This window comes from Poecilia formosa, unplaced genomic scaffold (assembly GCF_000485575.1).
Source record: "Poecilia formosa unplaced genomic scaffold, Poecilia_formosa-5.1.2 Scaffold11, whole genome shotgun sequence".
Taxonomy (NCBI): domain Eukaryota; kingdom Metazoa; phylum Chordata; class Actinopteri; order Cyprinodontiformes; family Poeciliidae; genus Poecilia; species Poecilia formosa.
Window position 1 is genome coordinate 1,206,633 of NW_006799950.1, and position 23,490 is coordinate 1,230,122.

Consider the following 23,490-nt stretch of genomic DNA (forward strand, 5'->3'; position numbering starts at 1 on the left):
AATTTTTTTAATGTATTTATTTATTTTAACCTTCCATTATGTGGCCCTTATATTACTTCAGTTCATTTAATGTAGCCCTCCAAGCCCATTCTTACCTTTGAGTACAATAAATTAAGTAAAAGTTGGATTTTTTTTTTTCCTGTTCACTTATTACATCTTGCATTTCCTTTCCTGATGCTACAATCAAGTCATGAAGATGCTAAACAAAATAGAGCATATATTCACATAGCGAGGGTTCAAAATTTTATTTTTTATTTCAACATGTACATCAGTTGACTTTACTAAAGGAGTGACTTGGAAATAAACCATCTGTCCATAAATGAAATGAAAAAAAGAGAAATTTTATATAATATGTTTGACAGCAATTATTGACAGGAAGGTAGTAGTTGGTAATTTGCATGACAGCAAAATGACTCATAACAACTGAGCGGTGAATCACCACAGCGTCAACATGTTACAAATTGCACTGTTACTTCATAGATTAGAATAAACTGAATGATTAAATATAGAAGAGCAGTGACTTCAAAGAAAACACATCAGTAACTCATAACACTGTTATTTTGGCATGCAAAGAACACATAAACGTAAAAGTATATATAAATAAGTTAGTATAACATCAGTTACTAAAAAATAATCAATCAAAGCCAATCAAAAATCAGCAGACTCCTTGTGCACAAAATTTTGTGGTGTTTTCTATTTGTGTGTGTGTGTGTGTGTGTGCGTGCGTGCGTGTATGTGTGTGTGTGTGAGAGAGAGAGTGTGTGTGTGAACAGTTTGCTGGATTACATTATTAAATTTATTAGTATTTTCGATCTGATAAAAGTGTATATCATTTAAATAATAGACCTGTGCCTCTGACATTGATGTGAACTTTTGTGTGTTAAAACTCTACTAACAGGCTCATACTATGATGCTGGATGTTAGAGGGCTTTGGGATGAAAGTGTGTTTTAGGTTATGTCCAGACATCTGGAAAAGGTCAAACCACTGTGACCTGGATAGCTGGAATACTTTCGATGCTAAGCTCTTCCCTCTTGTGACCAGTAGAGGGCACAGTAAACAACACAAACCCAGAACGCTGCAACATACCAACCAGCCGAGTCACAGATGTGGAGCATTATGGAATGCTAAACAGGACAGCATATCGTAACCAGATTTGTAAAAGCATTTCGACGGTTACATTAAATTTCAAACACTTTTCTGTTTCATTAAATTGTGTCTTCCCCTCTGTTTTTTGTTTTTGTTTTTTGTTTTCCACTTAGCCACCGTTATTGGCCATGCTGACCAGAGAATCTCTTTCTCCCTCGGGATCCAGGCCGAGCCTCTGTGGGTCAAGGCCCATGGCGACCAGCATCTGGAGCAAAGTAAGCTCCTGCTGGGTGGCCTGGTCCACCAAAGCTGGACAGGTGGGGTTACACTGAGGCCACTGGCAGGTGTCCACCAGGTGGAAAGGGCAGCCTTTAGACGGGGTTCTGTTGTTGCGAATTGCCTCCAGACTTCTGTCCCAGCAGTGGAGAGCCCGTGGCAAAGATGTGCCTTTAACCTGGAAACTCATCCAGTTGCTGCGGGATAGGATGTAGAAGGCATAAGTTATTAACAAAGAAAAAGGGAAGATTTGAGAGAAACTTAGGAAATTCAGTTGAAACAAGTGAAACTGCTGTCACACCAACGTCATGGTCTGGTTACAGGCTTTTTGTCTAGCTTTGGCTGATCCAGTTTGCATTGCTCTAACCACAACGTTCCAAACATTTTATTGAAATTTTATTGAGTGACACAGCTCGTTCGTGTTCAGTTGTGCAACAAAATAATTGCTATATCCCAAACGTGCAAATGTTTTTGGAAAATATTTAATGACCCTTTAACATGGGATGATGGCAATCAGCAACCAAGAAAACATATGAGTTTAAATGAGAACAGAGCTAAATTAACATCAGCACAATTGAATTTAAATGTCCATTCTTACCTTTTGGTGATGACTTTGTGTGAGAGGCAAGATGGAGCAAATACAGCCCTGTACCAAAAGAAAAAAAAAAAATGTAATTAATATTTAGCAATTATTTACTTTAGCACCAACTGATCTAAAGTTTTATACAAAAGAGTGTTGTTGCAAAACCTACGTCACATCTGTCAGGGAGTTTTTGATTTCTAAGCCCAGATTCTGGATGTACTGCCACTGCTCCTCAGACAGACTCTGACCGCCCATGTAGATGTTTTCCACTCTCAGCTGCTCCTCATCAAACAGCCACTGCACGATGAAGAGTGGAGCTGTAGAAACAATAAAGAGCTAAAAGACAATACAACCAATACATTGTAACTGCAGAAGAAGAGTCAAGTGTACATTTTTGGTACTCCTTTTCTTTTGGAATGAAAGAAAAGACATGACATGTTTAAAACAAATAAGTTTTTACAGTATCTGAAGACATGTCTGCAGTTTATTCAGGCTGGGAAAGGAGAGAGAGAGAAAGAAGGAGAGAGAGAGAGAAAGAGAGAGAAAGAGAGAGAGAGAGAGGAAGAGAGAAAGAGAGAGAGAGAGAGAGAGAGAGAGAGAGAGAAACTTAGCAGATAATAGGAAGACGGAACAGGGCAGAGCAAAGTTGCTATTATTTTTTAATTTTCAATCAATCAAGTTTAAATCACGCTTATTTGAATGGCAGATTTCAGCAACAAGGCAGTGCTTTACATTATTAAGAAAATAAAAAGTCAGAAAAACATACTGTCACATTCAACTTTGAGCTTTTGAATCTCTGTCACATGAAACATGATGAATTTGGAAGACCTTCCTTTAACATGGAGTTAAGATAGGAACCTAGAAAATACACACAGTTCATAGTTACTAGTGCTAACCAGGCAAACAGCCGGTTAGCACTAATCAGCTGTTTAATAATAAGCTAAGGAGGTGGCCCTTTGATGCTTGTATTTCAATTAATTAATTAATTACAGAAGTTTTAACGTGTTAAGTAATTGCTTCTTTTTTCTTTTTTTTTTTAAATATATACAGAAGTCAAGACCCAGAACTTTGTTGTACATTTCTAGCGCGCCTGTAAATCTGACACACAAAGCTACATCTGCAAACACAAATAAAGTGATGGATGACAAAGCCAATTCTCTTGCCCCATTAGGGGGTTAAATTTTGCTTCAAAAGTAGCAAATTTGATGGGACTTCTGTCTCTTCTAAAGGAAATCATGACCCACCCACACATTCATATTTATGTCACAGTGACTTTAAAGCACTGTATTCTTGTGGGGACTCAGAATTATATAGTTGTGTGTCATCAGTAAATTGCAAAGGATTTTAGTAGGTTTTCATCTAAGCATTGTCAAGCACATCAACACTGAATTAAAGTGACCCTAGGATGGAGCTTTGGGGAATCCCACATGTGATCTTTGTCTACTCCGATTTATAATTGCCAAATGACACAAACTAGTCCATGTGTGTCAATGAGATCTGAACCAGTTTACCACAGTGCCAGACAATCACATTTTTCCAGTTTATCAATCAGTATGTCATGTTTGGCTGAGGTCCAACAACAAACACAGCTTATGATGCAATGCTGTTAAAATATATGTCATTTGAACCTTTTATTAATGTGGTCTCAGTGCTGTGGTTTGAATAAAAATCTACCTGGATATATTCCTACCAAAAATGGTTAACTTTGTTGATCAACATGTCTTCGCATCAACCATTAAGTGAAGGCATAACAGTCCAATCCCCTTCTGAGCATTAGTGTCAGTCCACAGTTTATTTATGAACAGTTTATGTCAGGTTTGTGGCATGCTGTACCAACATTATGAGAAGCAAAGCACTTACAGGTCAAGGTAGAGTACAGTCTGTGACCAAAGAAGCACTGCCATTCCTCCCCTCTCTTGTAGAGCTGCTGACACCTTTCCGGAACAACCCCATTCCACATCCTGTGGAAACAAGACATTCTTTGAAATAACATAAATAACAATTTCAAGAGAAACAAAGAGGATCTCTGTGTTAATTTTAGGGATTGCGTCTGTCTTTGACAGTCTATTGAGTGTCAGAAGTGTTCCAGGGTCTACCTGAGTCCTATCTTGATAGCATCTTCAGGTGTGCAGGAAACAGTCGCTGGGCAGTCGGGGGACCGCTGCTGCTTGCTCTCCAGAAACCATCCAGAGTCCACCAGGCCGCGCACCTGAGCCTCGGTACCTAGCTGCTCCAGCTGGCTGGCGACCCTCTCAATGTTGAGCAAAACACCTGTCGCGCCAGCACTGCAAAGGGACCCCGGGGAATGATTTCATGACCTGGCCTTGAGGTTCATAATCACTTTCAGCAGCTTCCCATTTAGACGGTGGATCTCATTTGAGGATGCGGAGGTGCTGTCCCTGCAACCATCCCGCTAACCAGAGAGGAATGTTCACCATTACAAGGCATGGCCCTTTAATAAACATTGTGTCACTGATCACAGACGACTATAAACATCTTTATTACCGACAAGAGGATGGACCCAAAATAGGACTTCTCGTGTTTAAAGCTAGGAATGGAGGACATCCAGGGGACTTGGTTCCAAAAGCTGCAGGCGTCATGAGAACACAAGCGATAAAACAGACTCACCTGGTGCCAGCCAGCATGACAACCTTGGCCTGCTTGATTCCTTTGGGAATGAGGTCTTTGATGACCTCCCGGATGATAAGGGATCCCATGAAAGAATACTCAGCTGCAAGGAAATGTCAGTATTAATGACAAGGGGCAAACTTGGTAAATAACAAAAATGGTTTGTCCTTTAAAAACAAAAACAGGTACGTTTATCAGGAAACTCACTTGCATTTGTGTTTCTGTCTTTCACTTTATCTTTTCCTTGTCTTGTTTTTGGAGCGGGGGTCGGAGCAGGGCCCGTGCCACTCCATACGTCGCTGGAACAGTATGGGATGAATCTGCCCAACATTTACATTTTTTACGTTACAGATGAAGGATTTAATCTCGCACCATAAGGAATATTGCCAGTATTAAATGTTTGACTTTGTACATAAAAAAGTGTTTCAATTCAGAATAAAGTCAAAAGTAAGCACAAGAGTTATGTCAAAACAACCAGATGAAATTGTATGCATTTAATTTTATTAATTTTTATTGTATGTTTTTGCACATAAGGCAATGTTTAAAGAACACGTCGGTACCTTGACCCATGACTAGAAAGTAATTATAAAGCAGATTTTAACTGTGAGCTGGTTTTGAGTTTGGTCCAGTAAACATTGACGTCAATTACTTCAAGGTGCTAAAAATCTCTTAGTATATCAAAGTTTTTAAAGACAGTAACAGAATTCATGACATTAAAACCTTCAAAGGGAAAGTAATTAATTCTCTGTCATGTACAGAGGTGAATCAAATGAACAAATCAACGTTTTTCTCTTTAAATCTGCTTTTATTGGACTTATTCAGGTGAAATTTAGACTACAAGCTAGTAACAGGACATAAATATTAAACACAAGAAATAAAAGACATAGAAGTCTAGAAAGCTTATGTAAAGACATGTCTTTAAGTAGTTATTACTAAAAAGAAAAAAGCCTTCTACTAAATATCAAACTAATTTAAGAAAGGATAATCAAGGCTTTTTTCCTTGTGCCGTTCCACTTCCTTATCCAAATTTATGGGCTAATTTTGTATGTAGATGAGTTGGTGTACATATTATATCTTATAAAAAAAGATCTTATAAAAAATAATATACTTAATATTTATTTTACCCACTGCTATAACATAACTTCTTTGTCAGTAGGGGTCCAAAATAAACTATAATCAACCTCCCCCACATTTTACATATTAATGTTTCTTTAAACAACTAGAATTATAGTCACTGACTACAAACTAAGTTGCCTGAATTGCTGCTTGTAGTTTTTTCTTCTATCAGCCATACTTCATTAGAATTGGGCAATTTGCAGGGGCAATTTAAGAAAAGAAAAAAAAAATCCCAGTCCAAGGTTTCACTTGTGCAAAATGAGATATTGGTCTCAGCTACTTACACAAGATTTGCATTATGCCAGTGGGGGTTTTCCTCTGCTTGGGACGACAGTATTCCAGTCCCTGTAAGAAATATCCAATCGCTAAATAAACCTCTTTCCTGACAAAAACAACAAAACATGTGTAGCACGCATGCCAAAGTACAGATAGATGACCAACCTCTTTTAGTTTGGGGCCACCCCGATGAGCTCATTAGGCGGGGGATATTTTGGTACCTGGAATCACAGGTCTCTTTGCTGTAGCAGCACCAGCCACCTAAAAATAAATCAGACTAATATTGGAGACTCCGATGTGAGACACCCTGCTTAGCCCATCGGGCCTCCGAGGAACATAAAAACACCTTCAACCAGATCAAATTTATTTTGTTATAGACATTTGTCCACTCATGTGAAACAATTGCGTCGCTCTAAAGTTGGCAAGCACGTTTAATAATTTCTTCTAATTAGACATCCCCACAAGTAAAATACCACGGTGTGGAAATATCTTGCTCACAAACGAGACTTTTCGGTCAGTTTACACGATTTCCATTGTTTTCCTCCACCCTTGGGTCAATCAAAACAGTAGAAACAACCAAAAAAGGAGAAAAGGAGACGATGACATAACAAGACGACATCCCCGTCAAAATTCCAAAGGGGGCATCATGCCAAAAGCATCTGACCTCAGGGGACCAGTTTAACCAGTTTGTAAATACTCACCTTCCAGAAATAACAGCCATCTGCGGCTTCCTCTGAACTCTTTTAGGTAGAACCTGCACAAACACCGAAAGGGACAAAATAAAGGCAAAGCAGTAATGAATGGACCTGCACAGTAAGCCTGTTAAAAATCCAAATCATCTCACCCAGCCGCTGATCCGTCATTGCATGTCACCTGGGCGCTCCTTAGGAGCTGCAGCCTCATCTCGTCCGTCTGTTGTCCAGTTGCACGACTTCCTGCAGCGCTGTCCTGCCTCGAGTCAGCTGACCTCCCGGAGCTCCTGCTGCTCCCTTGAGAAGCGTCGGCCGACGGGGTGGACTGGCCGGCGTCGGCTGCTTGGGCCCCACCACCGCCACCTCTCTTGGCGGATTTCCCACTCACTTTAGCATTACGGCTGCTCTGAGCAAATATTCCCCCGAGCAGAAGGAAGAAGGTCACACGGCCAAGTATCTTCATGTCTAACAACATAAAGAAAAGAGGCATGCAAAGCAAAATGATTAACCCGACACTTGAATATGCACATGGAAAGCATGACCTCTCTTCATTGTCAAAGGTGTAAATGAATTTACTTTTTAAAGTTTACCAGCCTAGAAGGTTGCTGCAGAGGTTCCTCGTGATGGCCGCCGCTGCTGCTGCTGCTGCTGCTGCTGCTGCTGCTGCTGCTGCTGCTGCTGCTGCAGAGGAAGAAGTCAGAAGCTTAGCGATCTCTAACCAGGATTGAGATGAAGATGCCAGTCATGAGAAGTGATGGAGTCCTAGCCAAGTATTGATGAATCCTGCAAATCAGTGATGAGCTTTATAGAGGCACCACCTGAACCACATCACCTCCCACTTTCTCCTGAAGCTCTCCCCAAGACCTGAGATAAACCGCTGATGACACAGCCCAAGGGGGGAGGTACTGGACAGACAGCGGGCCAGGAGAATAGATAACAAACATTTCTCTTCAACATATTTCAATCCTTTGCACACGCCCACCGCCGAGCACTTTACCAGCTGACCATTACTTAGAAATAAGCCCTCGTTGCCATCTTCCTCCTCTTTCTAAATCCCTGCTGGGTCAAAATGAATGCATGCACAGCGTTTGACCTGGAGGTCACCGGAGCACACACCTCAAACTGTTGTACCGTAAAGTTTCTTCTACAAAAATGGAAACTTTTTTTTTTTTGACATCACATATTATGACACATAATAACATAAACATATTGCTTCTGTAGTTTGTGTGCAAAAAAAACAAAAACTTATGGTGGCAAAAATCTAAATGAACTTGTCAAACAGCAAAACTATAATTTCCCTGCAAAAGAGAATAGAATAGATCTATGCAGCTACAGATGCACTGAAATGTCAGCTGATTATAAGCTCGACTAACATCGACTTTTCACCCAAAGGTGGAAACTCTAAAATTTGAATTTGTTCAAACCAGTGAATGTACCACAGCTGACAGATTTAGCTATGGTAAATCTGTCAGTGTTTTTCACTTTCGCTGAATGAAAAACACTTAAACATAACTACTGCTTGTGCCAGTGGGGTAATTAGAAGAGAACATACTAGATTTGGCAGACATTTAAAAACTCTTAGGGTTAAAGGATAGATCAGTGAGAAAACACATTCAGAGAGCGAGCTTTTAGAAATGCTAATGGGTGATGATTGCTCATTAGAGTTAATAAACACATTTTAACATATCAATCATTCTGCTTTTGTTGCAAAAATAATAGTAAGACCATGTTTTAAAGCAACTGCTCCTATGACACCGTCCCATTATGTTAACTCTGCTCCTGAAAGAATAACAATACATGATGACTGCTAATTACAGGAACTGTAAAAGAAAATATTTAAAATACTATTCATAGGTTCTCTGATAATATTGTTCTGAATGCAAAATTGGAATCGGGTGTTCTGAATTGAATCTAAGTCAATGAAAATGCAAGAATGTTAGCAAAGAAAAAGAAATGATTTAAGTAGCATTTTCAAACTGAAAGGTGATGAAACAGACGAGCTAAAGCTAGCTGCTTTGTGTGTCTTTTGCTTTGAATATTAAACTGGAATAATAAACTGAACCAAAGGTGCAATGATTAAAACTAAGAACAATGTGGAATATATGTGATTGACTCTGAATCTGTATGAATGGATTATTGCAGGATTGACTATACATTTCTGCATATTAATTTGTTTTTCTTTGGGGTTTTTTGTAAAGTGCTTCAAAACAGCAATCTGTTTTTAACCAAATCCAAATCGCATCAGAAGGTCCTTTAGGAGGCTATTCCAACACTAGTTGTGTGTTTTCACCTTATCCTCAAATATAACTCAAAGTATTTGACAGATTACAGCTAAAAGAAAGATATTTCTTCACCACAGAAAACGTCTGCAAATCTCCAAAACCTCTGATTGAACCTAAACGAGTCAAGTTTAACCATTTCTAACCTACAAAGTAAAAGATTTTGTGCAGTGCAGATGATCTTTCTTTACCTGCAGCTTCTTGCCTGTCCAGGTCAGTGTCTGCGGATTCCCGGGGTCGGCTGGTTAGTTTTGTTGGGTTCTGGTGATGAAAGTGACAGAGTATTTGAAAGTGATCTGCAACCGTACCCTCTCTCAGATGGCCTTAGGGTGACGTACCGACGATGGCTGAAGGATCACAAGCCGCAGGGCTCTAAAATTCTCATCAATGAAATGCACACCATCCTAAAGTGTCAATCACGGAAAGTAATGATCGCTTGGAAGGCCAAAGGCTACAGGGCAGCGCTACAGGCACTGAGTGGGACCTTGAAAAAAGTCCGGAGACTGCGGTGTGTGTGCGTGTCTAAATATGTGAAGATGAATAAACCACAGAATCCAAGATAGAATTGATCCAATCGATGAAAACACAAATGAGTCTGATTGACAAGTGGATCATTTGATTTTTGGTATCGGAAAAGAAGGGGGCTGTACAATCACATAAGAGATACTAAAAAAAAGGGCAGATTAAAACGCTGTCCCATTTTTAAGCAACTTGTGGTATTTCATCTACTTTCAACTACAGCCAGAGAAAAACAAAGCTGCTACAAAAAAAATGATAGTGAGAGTCTATACACCCACGCGCAGTGCAAATGTAGCCAAGGCCTATAGCAAATTTGATCTACTGAGCTGAACAATCCTTCATTCCTTCAGTTGTCCTGAAGCATGCACACCACCATCTGTCTTCCCAGAAATCAACGCAACAATCTGTTTAGCAGATACCTGAAACAGCTGAAAAATGAAGGCACTTGCTGTAAATCTATCATCGTTTCACCAGAATGTCGATAGAGAGAGGAGGCATTACTAGGCTTTTTTGTTTTTCTTCAAAATTGGAGAGGACAGAATTATATCTTTTTTTTTTTTTTTGAACCAGGCTTTTGATCAATAGATTAAAGTGAACTTATGCTCTCCAACGATTCATCTTGTCAGACACTCTCCCATTTAGGTTGAACAATTAAACATACCGATAAAACACACAACAAAGCAGAACCGATACACTTTGGAAGCGGGTTCCATTACTACTGATAAACTTGTTTTTTTTTTTTTAAATAAATCATCAGGGCCTCATCAGAAGACATGCTGAACTTCACCCTGATGGGGCAGTAGCGTGACCCCCTGCACAACATTGGAGGCATTCTTCCTCCCCTTGTGTTGTTATTTTTCACAGCCAGCCTCCAAGGTCAGGACACCTAAAGCCCGGGTGGTCCGGGTACTTTGTCTGTTCAGCATGTGTGTCATCGCCGGCCTCGGGAGCCTTAGGGCTCGGCCGTGAGCTGGAATATTTCTCGGCTGATAACTTCAAAGAACAACGAGCCAGGGACTGCAGTCATGTGCTGGATTCTTGTGACCGCACCGCGGCAGAGAAAGGTCACGACCCAACGGGCTGTAGGTTCAAAATCCAAGAGTGCTTCAATCAAAAGATTGATCTTTTAGCACACCGAGAACGCCGCCTTAAAACATTAAAACTTCCCCCCACGGCGCTAAAACTGCTGAAGCAATCATACGTCGCCTCGCTCCTCGCTGCCTCATTTGTGACGTCGACAAATCAGAGAATCTCCCCGAATCGGCGTTGTCACCGGCAGCGGAGTGCGCAACTTAGCAAACAGGATTGTGATTAATGGGAGTTAAGAGTGGCATCTTTACAAGCCACACGAAAAGAAGCCACAGGCGAGAGAAATGGGACCTGGGTTGAATAACACCGCCAGAGCTCAACACTGAATCAACGAGCATGACAGACAGCCTTAGCAGCACCGGCGTGAGGTGCTGGGCCGCAGCAGGAGGCGAGCAGGTGGCGCAGACGAAACCATCCATGAAGCCAGGTGTTTAGGGGCCTTCTGCAAACGGCCAATGCATCACAGTGATGAATGGAGGAGGGGTCGACAGCAGGGATATGAGGTGTTGGATTCAGTGATGCCTAGAGGGGCGGGGGGACGGATGGCGATAAGAGTTTTAGGGTTCACCTCGTTCTGCTGATCCCCTCATCGCTAACCGTGCATTTTGTCCATCTTAATAGCATGCCACACACACACCTCCAGCCAGGGAAAATATGTTCAGCATGGAGTTGAGGTGTCACACCTGTAATCCTGGATACTCGGGAGATAACCATAACCAGCTTGAACAACATACAGTTGAAGCCAGAAGTCCACATACACTGAACAAAATGAAACGCACTCCTTTTCTTTCCTCAGCGTCTGAAGTAAAATCAGGCCACGTTCATCTCATTTTACGTCAGATAGAATTACCAAAATGAATAATAATAGAAAGAATATGTCAGAGACTTATTTATAAATAACTGAAGTGTCATAAGCTTCCATATGTTTTCTGATTATATGGTTTCATTGCTGTTGCAAAACAATTTGGTCAAATGTTTTGGGTTTCCTACAAGCTTCTCATAGCACATTTTTCACTTTGAGGTTGCCACGTCAAAACAATGGCTCTATTGTCCTCAAGCCACTTTGTAACCACTGTCTGTATGCTGTGATAACAACTTATCGTTTTCTTGCCGCAATTCCTTAAAAGTCAGATTTGGGGAGCGCAAAACTCCACAAGTTTTGTTCATCCTGTTGCAAACTTTCCACCTGAGCTCTACCAGAGTTACCATGGGGTCACACTGCTGCCCGTCTGATTAGTGCGGCCCTGGTCTCAGTAGTTAGTTCACATAAAGAGTCTCGGTAGGCTTGCAGTTGCAGTTGATGAACTTGAGCAGTGAACCATGAAATGTTTAAATCGTGGAATATAGTTATATAAACTTACCCTGCTTTATACTCTCACACATCCTGATCCTTGACCCATCTTTGTCCTCATGATGGTCTTTGTTTTTTTTTATATTATACAATATTTTGATCAAATTTAGTATATTGGACTTTTCAAGGAAATCAACAAAGGAGACTAATGGCAAATGGACGAAAAAATTTTTCTGATTTTAATTTGCTAAAAATGTGTAAATGTTAAACAAACTGAAAAAAAACAAATTCAAATGATAAAAAAAAAACATACTAATGCAGTTATTGAATCTTTGTGAGACAAACAGCCCGTTATTCCTGCAAACGTTTGAACCGTAATCTTGACCGGGCTGGAGAGGCGTCTGTTCTCAACCTTCAGTTGTGCTAGAGAGCGTGTTTCTGAATGTCTTTCGGTCTCATGTCATGGCATTAGCTTGGCCTCGGAGTTATGCTGAACAAACCAACAGGCCTGTCATTACACTGATAGATATTATTGAAGAGGGTCACGCAACGCTTAACTCTGGCACTCAGCGTAAGCGCTGCCGTCTGATTGACAACCTGAAACAAAGAAACTCAGCGACAACTGGGTCTTACGTGATACCGGGGAGAATCACTCAAATTTAATTTTGTAATGTCGATAGACAAGACAAAGAAAAAGTTTTTGGTTTTTTTTCTGTTTTTTTCTTGCACTAAACTGGCCCCCAAAGTGGTCAATTGGTTGGTGCAAAATTAATTGCATCTTGTTTTGTAAACAGATTTTCTGTAATATTGTTAAATATATTCACACTTGGGATTCATCAAAGTTGTACATAAGTATTTGGGTTTTATTTAACACACATATTCATACCACACATATTCTCCTTATATAATTTGTGAAAGGTGTATCTTTTTGCCTACATTTCAATCTAAATCCATTATTTTCCTTTGCATAAAAGTTACAAAAACGAATGTAACTTTGATGCTTGCTGTTGGACTGCAGTCGCCAGACATCTGTAGTCTATAATTTTTTTTTTTTTCATTATATGTAGAAAACATTGTGCCGCTAGCATTCAGACAACAAATACGCTTTACACTGACCAACCTTCCTAGAAGACTGACCTTGGTTTGTGTTGTTTTTGTCTTTCTTCAAAGCAGATGGCAGATGTCACTGCATGACAGACCGTAAATCAGAGATTCCAGCTGAAATGATGTCAGCCCTTTACATCATGTGTTGTCACCTCACGCTATGAAGACATGTGGACATGTGGTCGCTCTCATAGCTACATTCACTCCTCAGACTCACGAGAGATTTTTCCAGGGGTTAACTAGTCGCATAAACAGATGAACAGCGTACGTCTTGCAGCATGAAACAAATCAGTAAGTTAGGAATCAGTTCTCTAAGCTGATTGAGCCTCTCTAGTGATACGGAGGTGATAAAGCAGAGCAATATTAATTTAATTGTAGAATGTGGCTGTATTAATTATTTTCCATTCTATTTAAAAACAAGCATAGGATTTTTTTTTAGTGTGCCTTGTGTTATGTCACAATCACAAACAGCAAGAAGTGTAAAATTTGTGTGATATTTTATTATATACGATTCACATTGTTTCGTTTTCTTCCACTTATTTAATACTACAAAAAAATAGTATTTAGCATTTAATTGTTGCTGGATTTCAGAGTAATCGTAGTTGCTTCAACTATTCAGTTATTTAAAAGGGGGAAATTGAGCAGTTTTTCTTTTTTACCTTATGTTACAGTTCTCTACATTTAATATGGTAAAACTACAAGCGCATGAACTGAAACTCCAAGTGTAAATTGTAAATGGACTGCACATAATGAGGGAAGCTGGAAGGAAACTTAAAATATTCCAGTTGCCATTGCCACCCCCATTTCATATCAATTCAATTATAAAACACCAAAGAAATTAGGATGGAAATTGTCATTTTTACCATTAGGTGTTTTTGCTAGGACATTAAAGCTCACCTTTATCCGCTAAATTCCCATCTGACTATTTTCATGCTACCCATTACTCACTATGAACTTCTGCAAAGCCGAAAGACTGACAGACTGCGGGTAGAAAAGCCAAAAAGTATTACAGCCTGTATCCGAAAGCTTTAATGACGTATGGAGATTTGTATTGTCCGTGCTATTCAAAATTTACAACAGCAATTATTCACGGATAGCAAGACAGTCACAGTTTGGTAAAAGTTTTACTGCTCCCTACATTCTTGCTGTTGCCAGTTTCTGAGTCAGTAATTCAGCAGATTCCTCTGGAAGCGATTCTGAGAAACCGTGCACATGAACTCCTGACATTTACAGGAGCAGGAATGATTTCTCCGATTGTCTTAAAACGTGCCTGTCCAGGCATTACCAGACACTTGGACTACGTGGTGGACATTGTTCATTTATTTGTGGCATTAAAGGATTTTGGTTAATAATATCAGCTCTTTAACGGAGCCATCACTCTGGTCTTTATGCGGTGGCGACTTCGTCACCCAGAATGCAGCTAGGAATGGAGCTGTACATGTGTTGCTTTATTTAAACAGTAACACCTCGCTGTAAACCTGTCAGCGCTATTAATCTGGGGCAGAGACGATGCGAAACGATCCACCTTTGAATTTCACGGCTCCCCGTTGTCTTGTGTCGCTCATGTGTGGCGACTGACCTCAGCTGATCATGTAACTACAAAAACATTTATACGCCTTAAACTTTTGCACATCGTCACCTTACAATCACAAACTTTAAATCTATTTTTTTGGGCGGGGGGGAATTTGTGTGATAGACCAAAAGAAAGTAGCCCTTGATTGAGAAGTGGAAGGAAAGAGAAATTTTTTTGCTAAAGAAACCCAAAAAGGTTGGTGTGCATTTGTATTCGGTCCCAACTCCCAAAGCTGGTTAATCCATCAAATTGCGTAGTAAAAAGATAACCAGTGAATGCACCATTTCCATGGTTAAACACGATGGAGGAGGCATCATGATGCTTCTCTTCAGCAGGGAAGAGATGACGGGAAGATAGCTCATCAGATATAAGCCTTGAGCAAAACATTTTAGAGGATTTGGGGATGGCGTGGAAGTTCATGTTCAAGGAGGACAATGACCCTAAACCTACAGAGGAGACATGTCGACCAGGTTGCATCGTGAGCCTGAGCAAATTGAGGAAAAATGGATGAATACTTTTCATCAGCAAGATCTGGTTGCGATCTGACGGCATTTAAGCTTTTTCTGTAAAGTGACAAAGTGTGAAAAAGTTTAAGTCTATAGATATTTTACATGTCGCCTAATGTGTTTTTTTCCATTAGTTGAGGTATGTCAGATTTTGTGGTACAAAGCATTTATTTTATGAACAAATTGCTCTGAGCATTCTCTGCGTTCACGCCGTGCTTCGTGCTCAGTGGCCTAATGTACCCTGAACAGCTGTGCACTTAGCGGCTTGAGATGAATGACAAGTTGATTCGTGAACTATTACATGAGAAAGATGAGCATAAGGTGAAGGGTGTAGCGCGAGCATCAACGTCTCGTGTGCATTTTTGACCAAGACCAACGGAAAATGGTGTAACATCATGTTAAACATACTGAGGACAAATAATTGATGGACTTATTTATTTAAAGAGAGTTAACCAACTTTGCTACCAACAACACAATAATTTTTGTTTTTAGCTTACCTGATAATGCAAAACTAAAACCAAACATTTGAGAAAATAATATTGATGCATTTAAGCAGCTGTACAGAAAAATTGAAGCATAATCAATGCATCGCAATGATGAAGTCAGAACTCAGTTATTTATGTCTTTTTTTTTTTAAAGTATGTATACCAAATGTCACATCTGGTAAAAGGTACAACAATGTGTTGCGTCATAAGGTCCTTCATTCATTGATGACGGCGTCAAACAAACATTTCCAACAGAGAGAATAAAAAAAAAAAAAAAAAAAGGAAGTCTGTTGTGTTTAAGCTAAAATTCAGACACGCTGAGAAACGTATATCGCAGCTTTGCAGCCCAGCTGGATTGCGTTTTTTAGCAGCCAGTATCCAGGTAACTGAAAAAAAACAAAAACACAAGAAACACATTTTATTTTTTTTAAACTCCACAACTTGTACTTATATTAAACATATTTAAAATCACCCATATGGATTGAAGACTCAACTATCTAAGACATTATTTGTTGAGAAAACTTTCATGTGGATAATAAAAGATGCACTCACTGATTCGGCGTCATGCTCCAAGCCTGTGTCATGATGGTCCATTTCATCGTCTCTAAATTCCTTTATCACCTATTGAAGGGAACCACAAATTAACACTTTTTACATCACTTCTTGGTACAGACTACTAACAATGAATTTTATCATTTGTTCATAAAAAAAAAAAAAAAGTGTCCCGCACATGTTTTATCGATGATGTTAAACAAACCAGTCATGGAGAATAATGCTATTTGATCAGGCAGGATCAAATTAACAGTTATCATTAACAGGAATGAGTTCAGGTTAAATAATCAAGTCAACTATAGATATCGCATTACATACGGCACAGAAAATGGCGCTTCTGAACAACTTCAAACATTTGCAGACTTTATTCCTAGTCACGATTTAGATAAAACAAGTAAGGATAAAATATTGTCAGTAAGTGTCATCTTTGAGTTTGGCTTCAGTCAGTTTGCTGGGGGACTTGGTCGAATACCTTTTTGCTTAAAGTTAAACACAAAGTACAAACGTCTGAAGTGTGGCCCTCACTTGTAGCAGTTCAGTGTATCTCTCTGGGTCACTCTCCATCAGCGCTCTAATCTGGCTGTTGTAGTGCTCAGAGATGCTCTCCTCCACTGCCACTGTGCACGCCATGGCCCCCTCTTTACCCAGCAGAGCAGTGGACGCCCCTGGAGGATGTGCAAAACAAGAGAGATTAATACAAGTAAAACAGTAATCTTGTCTTTTTTACCGGCTTTTTTACCGGCTGTGTCAAGAGAGTTTTGTGTTTTTACTTATCTATTGTCTTTTTTTTTTTTTTTACATTACAGCTATACGGACACTGTATATTTATATGCTGCCCCAACCTAAAACAAACCCAGCCAGGTTCCAGAGTGGCAGGAGAGCCGTGGGTCGAACTCTGTTCTCAGCAAGGATTTCGTTGAATTTTGATAGGTGTTTCTTTTCTTGATCCCACATTTGCTTGAAAAACAAACAAACAAAAAGGTTCAAATACTACTCGTACCATTCAGCTTGATCTGACAAAATTATTTAACTGAATATAAGTATAAATTTTGATTCCTTTTTTAAAAAAATCTATTAAATTATTTAAGTACATATCTAATAAAAAAATGGATCTAACAAATGAAAAATTATAAACCCCGAGTCTCTCTTTTTTTTTGTCTTACTGTGAACATTTTCTCACTGTTATTAATGGTTTAACTGTATTATTCTCAAATATCGAACAACATATTGGCTGAGAAATGAAAACAGTTGCTAGGTTAATAAATTGATGATGCTGTCATTCTTTGAGCATTAAACATTTTTTTGGGGGGGAGGGGGCATAACCTTTCATAAGTTTCAATGTAAATTGAGAAACATACATGACCACATAATGGAACTTTTTAAAACGCTCCAACTATCAATTTCTGACCAGCATATACGACCTCTGCACTATTTAAAATATATTTTAATGTTCTTTAACATGAGACCTTTTGTAGTAACAGCCAACTCTTTTGAACGTTCCGCTCACGAACCTATTTTTAGACATGATGGGGTTTCGACACCTGCAGGTTTTCTATGGCATGTTTACCTGGATGAGTGGTCCAGTTCTGGACCGGCCCAACACTGCCATCTGCCCGGCGTAGATGCGATTAGCACCGTATTCACCCGCGTGATCCACGCGCAGCATCCGGTGCATCATCTCCTTCTCCTTGCTGTCGCGCGGCGCAGGAACAACACTGTAGGCACGAGCGCTGTTCTGGAGGCAGCCTGCGTAAACATTATAATGTAAGCATGAGTAACTTGAGTAAATCCTTCAAAGATGGTGTCCCATCTCTAACTGCAGGGGGGGAAAAGTGGCAGATTTAATACTGAATAAAAATATTTCAGTAATATCAAACAGATACATTTTGTTTTAAGCACGTTCACAATGTAACTTCAAAGAAAATGTCATGATGCCAAGCTGACAGTTACATCATGGCTATCTTAGGTAAGTGTTTTTAGCATTTTAGCTTCACGCTGATAAACCAGCAGCTCACCTGTGCATTTTAAACTCTGTCGGATCATCGCTGGTCTGACAAACTGAGGCCAGTCACAGAAAGCCGTGTGCGCTGCTCTGTGCATTATAGTTAGCGAAGGATTTAACCGCTACCGTAGAAAAACACACGCAAGAGGACACTGAGCGTCAGCTGGCTGATAAACCAAACGCACACTTATGACGTAGGCGCGCTTTACGACGACGCCCGATTATGGCAGGCCGTTGTACCATTTAATTAACGAAACGTTGGGCAACAACTTCTACTAGATTAAATTACCTTTTAAATCGGGATTTACTGAAGTGTGTTCCTCAGACAGAGATTAAAATACCCTCAGACATTTCTTAGTCTGGAGTCAACCAAGCTGTTTTTTCAAGTAAAGTTCAAAAGAGGACTCAAATTATATATGACTAGATGCAATACAGATTAAGCCCTATTTGCCTCATGGTGTGTGATGAAACATGTTTTTCTTTTTTATTTATAATTGACAATGAAAGTCCACTACCAACATCATCTGGAAAGGTGAAGGAAGTAAAGAAGGAAGGACTACTGTAAGGAGTGACGGCTCATAGATGACCCGGTAACCTTTCAGCAGGACAATGGTCCCAAGTATACAGCCAAGATATCAAAATAGTGTCTCCAGGAGTTCCTTAAATGACTGTGAGTGGTCGACCAGAGTCCCAAACCTCTGACTGATCAGACTGAATCTGATTAAACATTTCTACCAAGATCTGAACATGACTCTGCACTGATGTTTCCAATTCAACTTGATGGAGTTCTGGTGACTTGAAAGAGACAGGCACCCCAAACTTGTTGCATCATATTTAAGAAGACGTGCGGCTTTAAATTACTGTCTATAGTATTGAGTGAAGGCTGTGAATACTTATGTATTCCTCCAAAACAAAATTACATTATGGAGTGTTTTGTGTATTGAGAGAAAAAAAAATAGATTTTTTTTTTTTTGAAACAAGGTCATAAATGCAAAATGTGGGAAAAAACCGAAGCGCTGTGAATTATACGAGCGTCGTTTCTGTTTTCCGTATCCACCGTGCTTTGTGAAAACACCTGCACAGGATCACGAGCTGCTGAGGTGAACAGGTTCAACACCATGGATAATTTACTTGTCTGTCACAACACAAACAAATCCACGCTTCTCTCCAGCTAATTCAGTGCTCACAGTTTACTTGGCCTACATATATTTGGCCTGTGGGGCATAAACAAACATTTAAAGGTGAAAATTACATTTTGGCGGCTCTCTCTTTGTTTTTCCTGTGCTAAACAAATTTTGACTGTTTTCTTTGTTTAGGCATGTTGTGTAAGAGGCAATTAGGCAAAGAAAATGTGGGCTTTTATGGAGCAATTTGTGTTATTTTTGAAGGTCTACAGATGGCAGTGCAGCACAGTTAAAATAGGCAGAGGGACGTTTCAGCTCATGTACACCAGCTGGTCCCAGTTTGAAAGATTTCAGTTGAAGTCAACACATTTTTACTAGAAACAAAAAAAAAAGCTTCATTTAGCATTTTAACTTAAATTAAAAAGCAAAGAAAAAAATATCTTCCTAGAATTATAACTATGATCTCTTATAATCCTGCTGTCATGAGTTGCATTAGCAAATATTAGTCTGATTCCTGCTTTTGATGTCTAATAATGACAGCAATAAACATAATAATAGTAATAATGAAAACAATAAATTACACAACACCTAAAACAGACTGAGTGTAGAAATGTGTGAAGAGGTTGACTGCTGCAGCAATACGGTGGTCAAAAGTAAACAACGCCAGGGCCATAAATGGCAGGGTGTGTTGGTTCTGTCTGTATGTGTGTTTGTGGTGAGACACCGGATATGTGTTTCCTTATCTGTCTGTCTGACTCTGGGTTGCTACATACGTGTGGCCTCGTATCGGTGGGTTACCCAGGGCTTTCAGTGCGAGTGTATGTTGGTTTTACTGCAATAAAAAAACATTTCAAATAACTTTCACAATCGCCTTTGGTGATCTTCTCTGCTTCTAATTTAAAGCAACTAATTGCTGGTGTTTGGAAAGTCGCACCGCAGAAGCAGCGTTTCCTCCTGGTTCTCTGTTTTCACATTTTATTCGGCTGTTACTGAAAATAAACTCACTTCCGATTTTAAGGGCTGATGAAAACAAGTGTTGAAATTTATGAAGGTTTTTTTTTTTTTTTAGATATTTAGTTTGAAATAATTAACAGGGACATTCAATTCAATAAATCTGATTTTTGGAGTGAAATTACACAGAATATTTCAAGGTCAGAAAAAAGATCGTAAAATATGGAACTGAGAGGCAACAGCAAAAAAAAACAAAAAAAACAGACAGACTTAGAGAACACAATGTTTCAGAAATCTATTACAATTGTTTCCGATCATTGTGGTAGTAAATTACAACGACCACTGAAACAAAACTATTTACTCTTCTCCAGTAGTTTCAGATTTTGTCATGTATCAAACTGAAACTGCAGTGAAATTTATTTAGATTTCCTGTAGCACACTAAAACAGCGTTCTAGTTCATAATTATAGCTCGAAGGAAAATGATACATGGTTTTCTGGATTTTTCAACAAAAACATCTAAGCAGATTAATATGTAATTATGTTCAGCTCTCTTTATTTACTCCTAAATTAAATTATGTTGACTTAATTAGTCACATGAATTAGTTTTCATCAGTGGTGCTGGTTTTCATCATGGCCAGGCTAAAGTCAGGACATGGATCCAATTGAGAATCTGTAGCAAGACTTGGGATTGATGCTGCAGCTAACATCCATCCGGTGTTAGCTGCAGCTATTCTGGAAAAAGTACAGGGCAAATGTTTTAATTATAAGAAAAAAACTGGTGGAGATAATCTACCAAACGTATTTCAGCTGTAATTGTTGTGAAAGTTAGTAACAGAAAGCTGAACACATACATTTCAAGGCCATGCCATTTTCTTTCCACTTCCCTTCTACATTGTTTTCGTCTGTCACATAAAATCCCAATCAAATACACTGAAGTTTGTAGTCGTTACATAACATGGGAAAAAGTTCAAGCATTTCATGCTGGATGTCAACTATTGGGCCAAACAGTGACTCACAGTGACACCGTCTTACCCTTTTAGTATTTGGAGTTAATTGTAATTTTTTTCTTGGCTTGTGTTTATTCTGCCGCTTTTTGAGAAATTGGTATCCTGGTTCTCAAAAGAGTAGGACTGAGAGAGCTCTGAGGTTTTCCGACCTCGTACCAAAACTTTCAGCGATAGAATGCGTCTATTAGTTTAGAACCACGCGTACACAAGCCAAATCCAAGCTTTTTTTCTTTTTAAATTAGGATTAGAGAATCTGTTCTAAACAAGGAACAAATGAAAAAGAAAAAGATACTTTAAAAAGAAAACATGTTTGTGGTCATTGTTTGTTATGTTGGAAAACAGATCATCGCCTAATTGTCTGTTTGTTAGAAGACGCTTCTCCTGAGTGATGTTTCTAGCCCTCTCTTCATTCCTGAGCAGAATAGCGAGTGAGCTCTGTTGGATGAAAAGCAGACCTACACATGGATTGTATCAGGATGCTTTGCTGCTGGCATGACAAAAAAGTCATGGTATCCCTCACCTTTTTGGGGGAAATGATGTTCCAGATGTCTCAAATAATTAGAATGAGGATTCATCTCAGAAAACAACTTGGCAGGCAGTCATCTTCTGCTGTCCATTCCTGTGTTTCATGCAGGATTTCAGTCTGTCCTCCTTGCTTTATTTGGACACATGCAGCCTTTTTTCTTGCAAGATTCTTTTCTTATGTTTTTTTTTCCACAGGCAAAACTGTCACCAATGATTGCAAATATTTTCAAGCTAGTGGATAATTATATACATTTATTGAGATGCATCAAATCCAGAAGCTGTATTGAAATGTGTTTCTTCTCTGGTCATAAGCTAAAAAAACAAAAAGGAACAACATTTTAACATTCAGTATTGTCATCAGCGTCCTGCCAACAGAGAAGAAAATCACCATGCCTTCCAGTCTCTAGATTTTACTTTGTCTCCACTGATCTCATTTCATCTGTTTCAACTGTGCAGCAATACTGGGCCACGGCGTTCAGGCTTTATAAAATACAAAATGGTTCAATCTCAAAACACAATATGTCAAAAAAACATGGAGGATTTTTTCTTTTTTTAAGGAGGCTAGAAACTTGAACTTCCCTCCAGCTTCTATTAGAGGCAAACGGCTGTTTTCATTAGTCAGCACTATGCCATGGCAATCCTATGCAAGCAGATTTTAAAACATTAGGAGAGATCGCCCTGACTGACTTGCATCAATGGCACTTTCTTGTCTCTTTGGCTTTCTGAAAAGAAAAAATAGAGTTTTACTTACTCAAAACTTTTTAAAGGCACCTTCATATCTATCTACTTATATCTAGATAAGATAAGATAAAAAGTAACAATAATGTGAGTGGTCCATGGCTTATTATGCAACAAGACTGTCATTCAACGGGGGTACAGCTGAACTATTTTTTAGCTGCAAGATTGTCAAATAAAAATGTAGGGAGCTGAAAAGGGTCCTACAAAACACTTCAGTTTTTCCATAACCCAATCAAATTTCCACCAAGTTCTAACCAAAGACCAAGAGACAGAAAAAAGGTACAAAAGAAATATCTGTCTCATCTCAGATAAAGTGCAAGATTAAGATCCTGGGCTCAGTGAGATTTTGTCTCAGACATTGTACAAATTATGAACCACAAGGAATAAGTTAGTACATGTTTCTAAAGTAAATGTCAAGAGCCAAATTATACATGTCTCAGTCTTTAGTTGAGCTTATTCATAGATCCAACATTACACTTTTTCTGCCTCTAAGAAAGAGGGATAAAGGCTGTAGCCAAATTCAGCAAAAGCAATAATTTGAAAAAATAATTAGAATGAACCAGGATACTTACTTTGAACAAAAATTGATTCAAGTACACTGTAAACATCTATTATACTAAACAATGGTGCAGTTTTTTTTAAAAGGTTTCTTATTTAAATTTGATGCACAGTTGCAGGTCATTATTGGAACTATGGATCAGTACTTTTTTTTTATTTAGATTTGATGAACTGTGAGCATTTCTAGTTAAAATAGGTTTTAAATAGCCAACTACTTCACATGTATTAACAAACAATTGTCATGTCATCTCATTTTCTTCAGGTTGTGTGTCTTGGTGCCAGGGGCGCGGTGTAAGGGGGAACAGTTATGGCAATTCTAAGGGTCCTTGACCGACAGGGGGCCCCACACACAACCCCCCCCCCCCCCAGCAGCAGTTCTAACCACTATGCCAGCATAAACCCTTTCTCCCACATCCCAGTGAAAAAAAGGTAAGCAACACTGTGTCCAGTTACAACCTAGTTAGCATCATTCCAGGGAATCCATAGGGATTTCTCTTTACAATTACACAACAAAAACAATATATTTCT

At 39.1% G+C, this 23,490-nt stretch overlaps 2 protein-coding genes across 4 annotated transcripts in view; both read right to left on the minus strand.

Annotated features, from left to right (window-relative positions):
• Window positions 1-230: 230 nt before the first annotated feature.
• notum2 (notum pectinacetylesterase 2) overlaps window positions 231-23,490 on the minus strand; it is a 23,506-nt gene continuing 246 nt past the window's right edge. Inside the window, exons 1-12 of one of the 3 annotated variants that reach the window (XM_016666410.1) lie at window positions 7,249-7,486; window positions 6,811-7,123; window positions 6,668-6,720; window positions 6,132-6,227; window positions 5,975-6,035; window positions 4,782-4,894; window positions 4,575-4,677; window positions 4,043-4,231; window positions 3,807-3,907; window positions 2,116-2,263; window positions 1,962-2,009; window positions 231-1,560 (exon numbers count right to left, since the gene is read on the minus strand). In XM_016666410.1, the coding sequence (XP_016521896.1) occupies window positions 1,257-1,560; window positions 1,962-2,009; window positions 2,116-2,263; window positions 3,807-3,907; window positions 4,043-4,231; window positions 4,575-4,677; window positions 4,782-4,894; window positions 5,975-6,035; window positions 6,132-6,227; window positions 6,668-6,720; window positions 6,811-7,121 (1,527 nt within the window). In that variant the 5' untranslated portion in view covers window positions 7,122-7,123; window positions 7,249-7,486 and the 3' untranslated portion in view covers window positions 231-1,256. Of the gene's footprint in view, window positions 1,561-1,961; window positions 2,010-2,115; window positions 2,264-3,806; window positions 3,908-4,042; window positions 4,232-4,574; window positions 4,678-4,781; window positions 4,895-5,974; window positions 6,036-6,131; window positions 6,228-6,667; window positions 6,721-6,810; window positions 7,124-7,234; window positions 7,487-23,490 lie in introns of those variants that run through there. The other 2 variants (XM_007543425.2, XM_016666421.1) reach the window with 2 other exon arrangements.
• Window positions 15,438-18,259, minus strand: coq7 (coenzyme Q7 homolog, ubiquinone (yeast)). Its single transcript, XM_007543439.1, has 6 exons — window positions 18,072-18,259; window positions 17,624-17,802; window positions 16,899-17,013; window positions 16,582-16,721; window positions 16,057-16,125; window positions 15,438-15,890 (listed from the first exon to the last, which is right to left on the minus strand). The coding sequence occupies exons 1-6, from the start codon at window positions 18,154-18,156 to the stop codon at window positions 15,813-15,815; spliced, it is 666 nt and encodes a 221-aa protein (XP_007543501.1). The 5' UTR covers window positions 18,157-18,259; the 3' UTR covers window positions 15,438-15,812.

What these genes read in the sequence shown, in the direction of transcription:
- coq7 (XM_007543439.1), bottom strand. Translation starts at nt 18,156, where the DNA reads ATGCACAGAGCAGCGCACACGGCTTTCTGTGACTGGCCTCAGTTTGTC. An exon ending in GATACACTGAACTGCTACAA is followed by an intron (nt 16,126 to 16,581) that starts GTGAGGGCCACA and finishes TCCCTTCAATAG; the next exon opens with GTGATAAAGGAATTTAGAGA. An exon ending in TGGAGCATGACGCCGAATCA is followed by an intron (nt 15,891 to 16,056) that starts GTGAGTGCATCT and finishes GTTTTTTTTCAG; the next exon opens with TTACCTGGATACTGGCTGCT.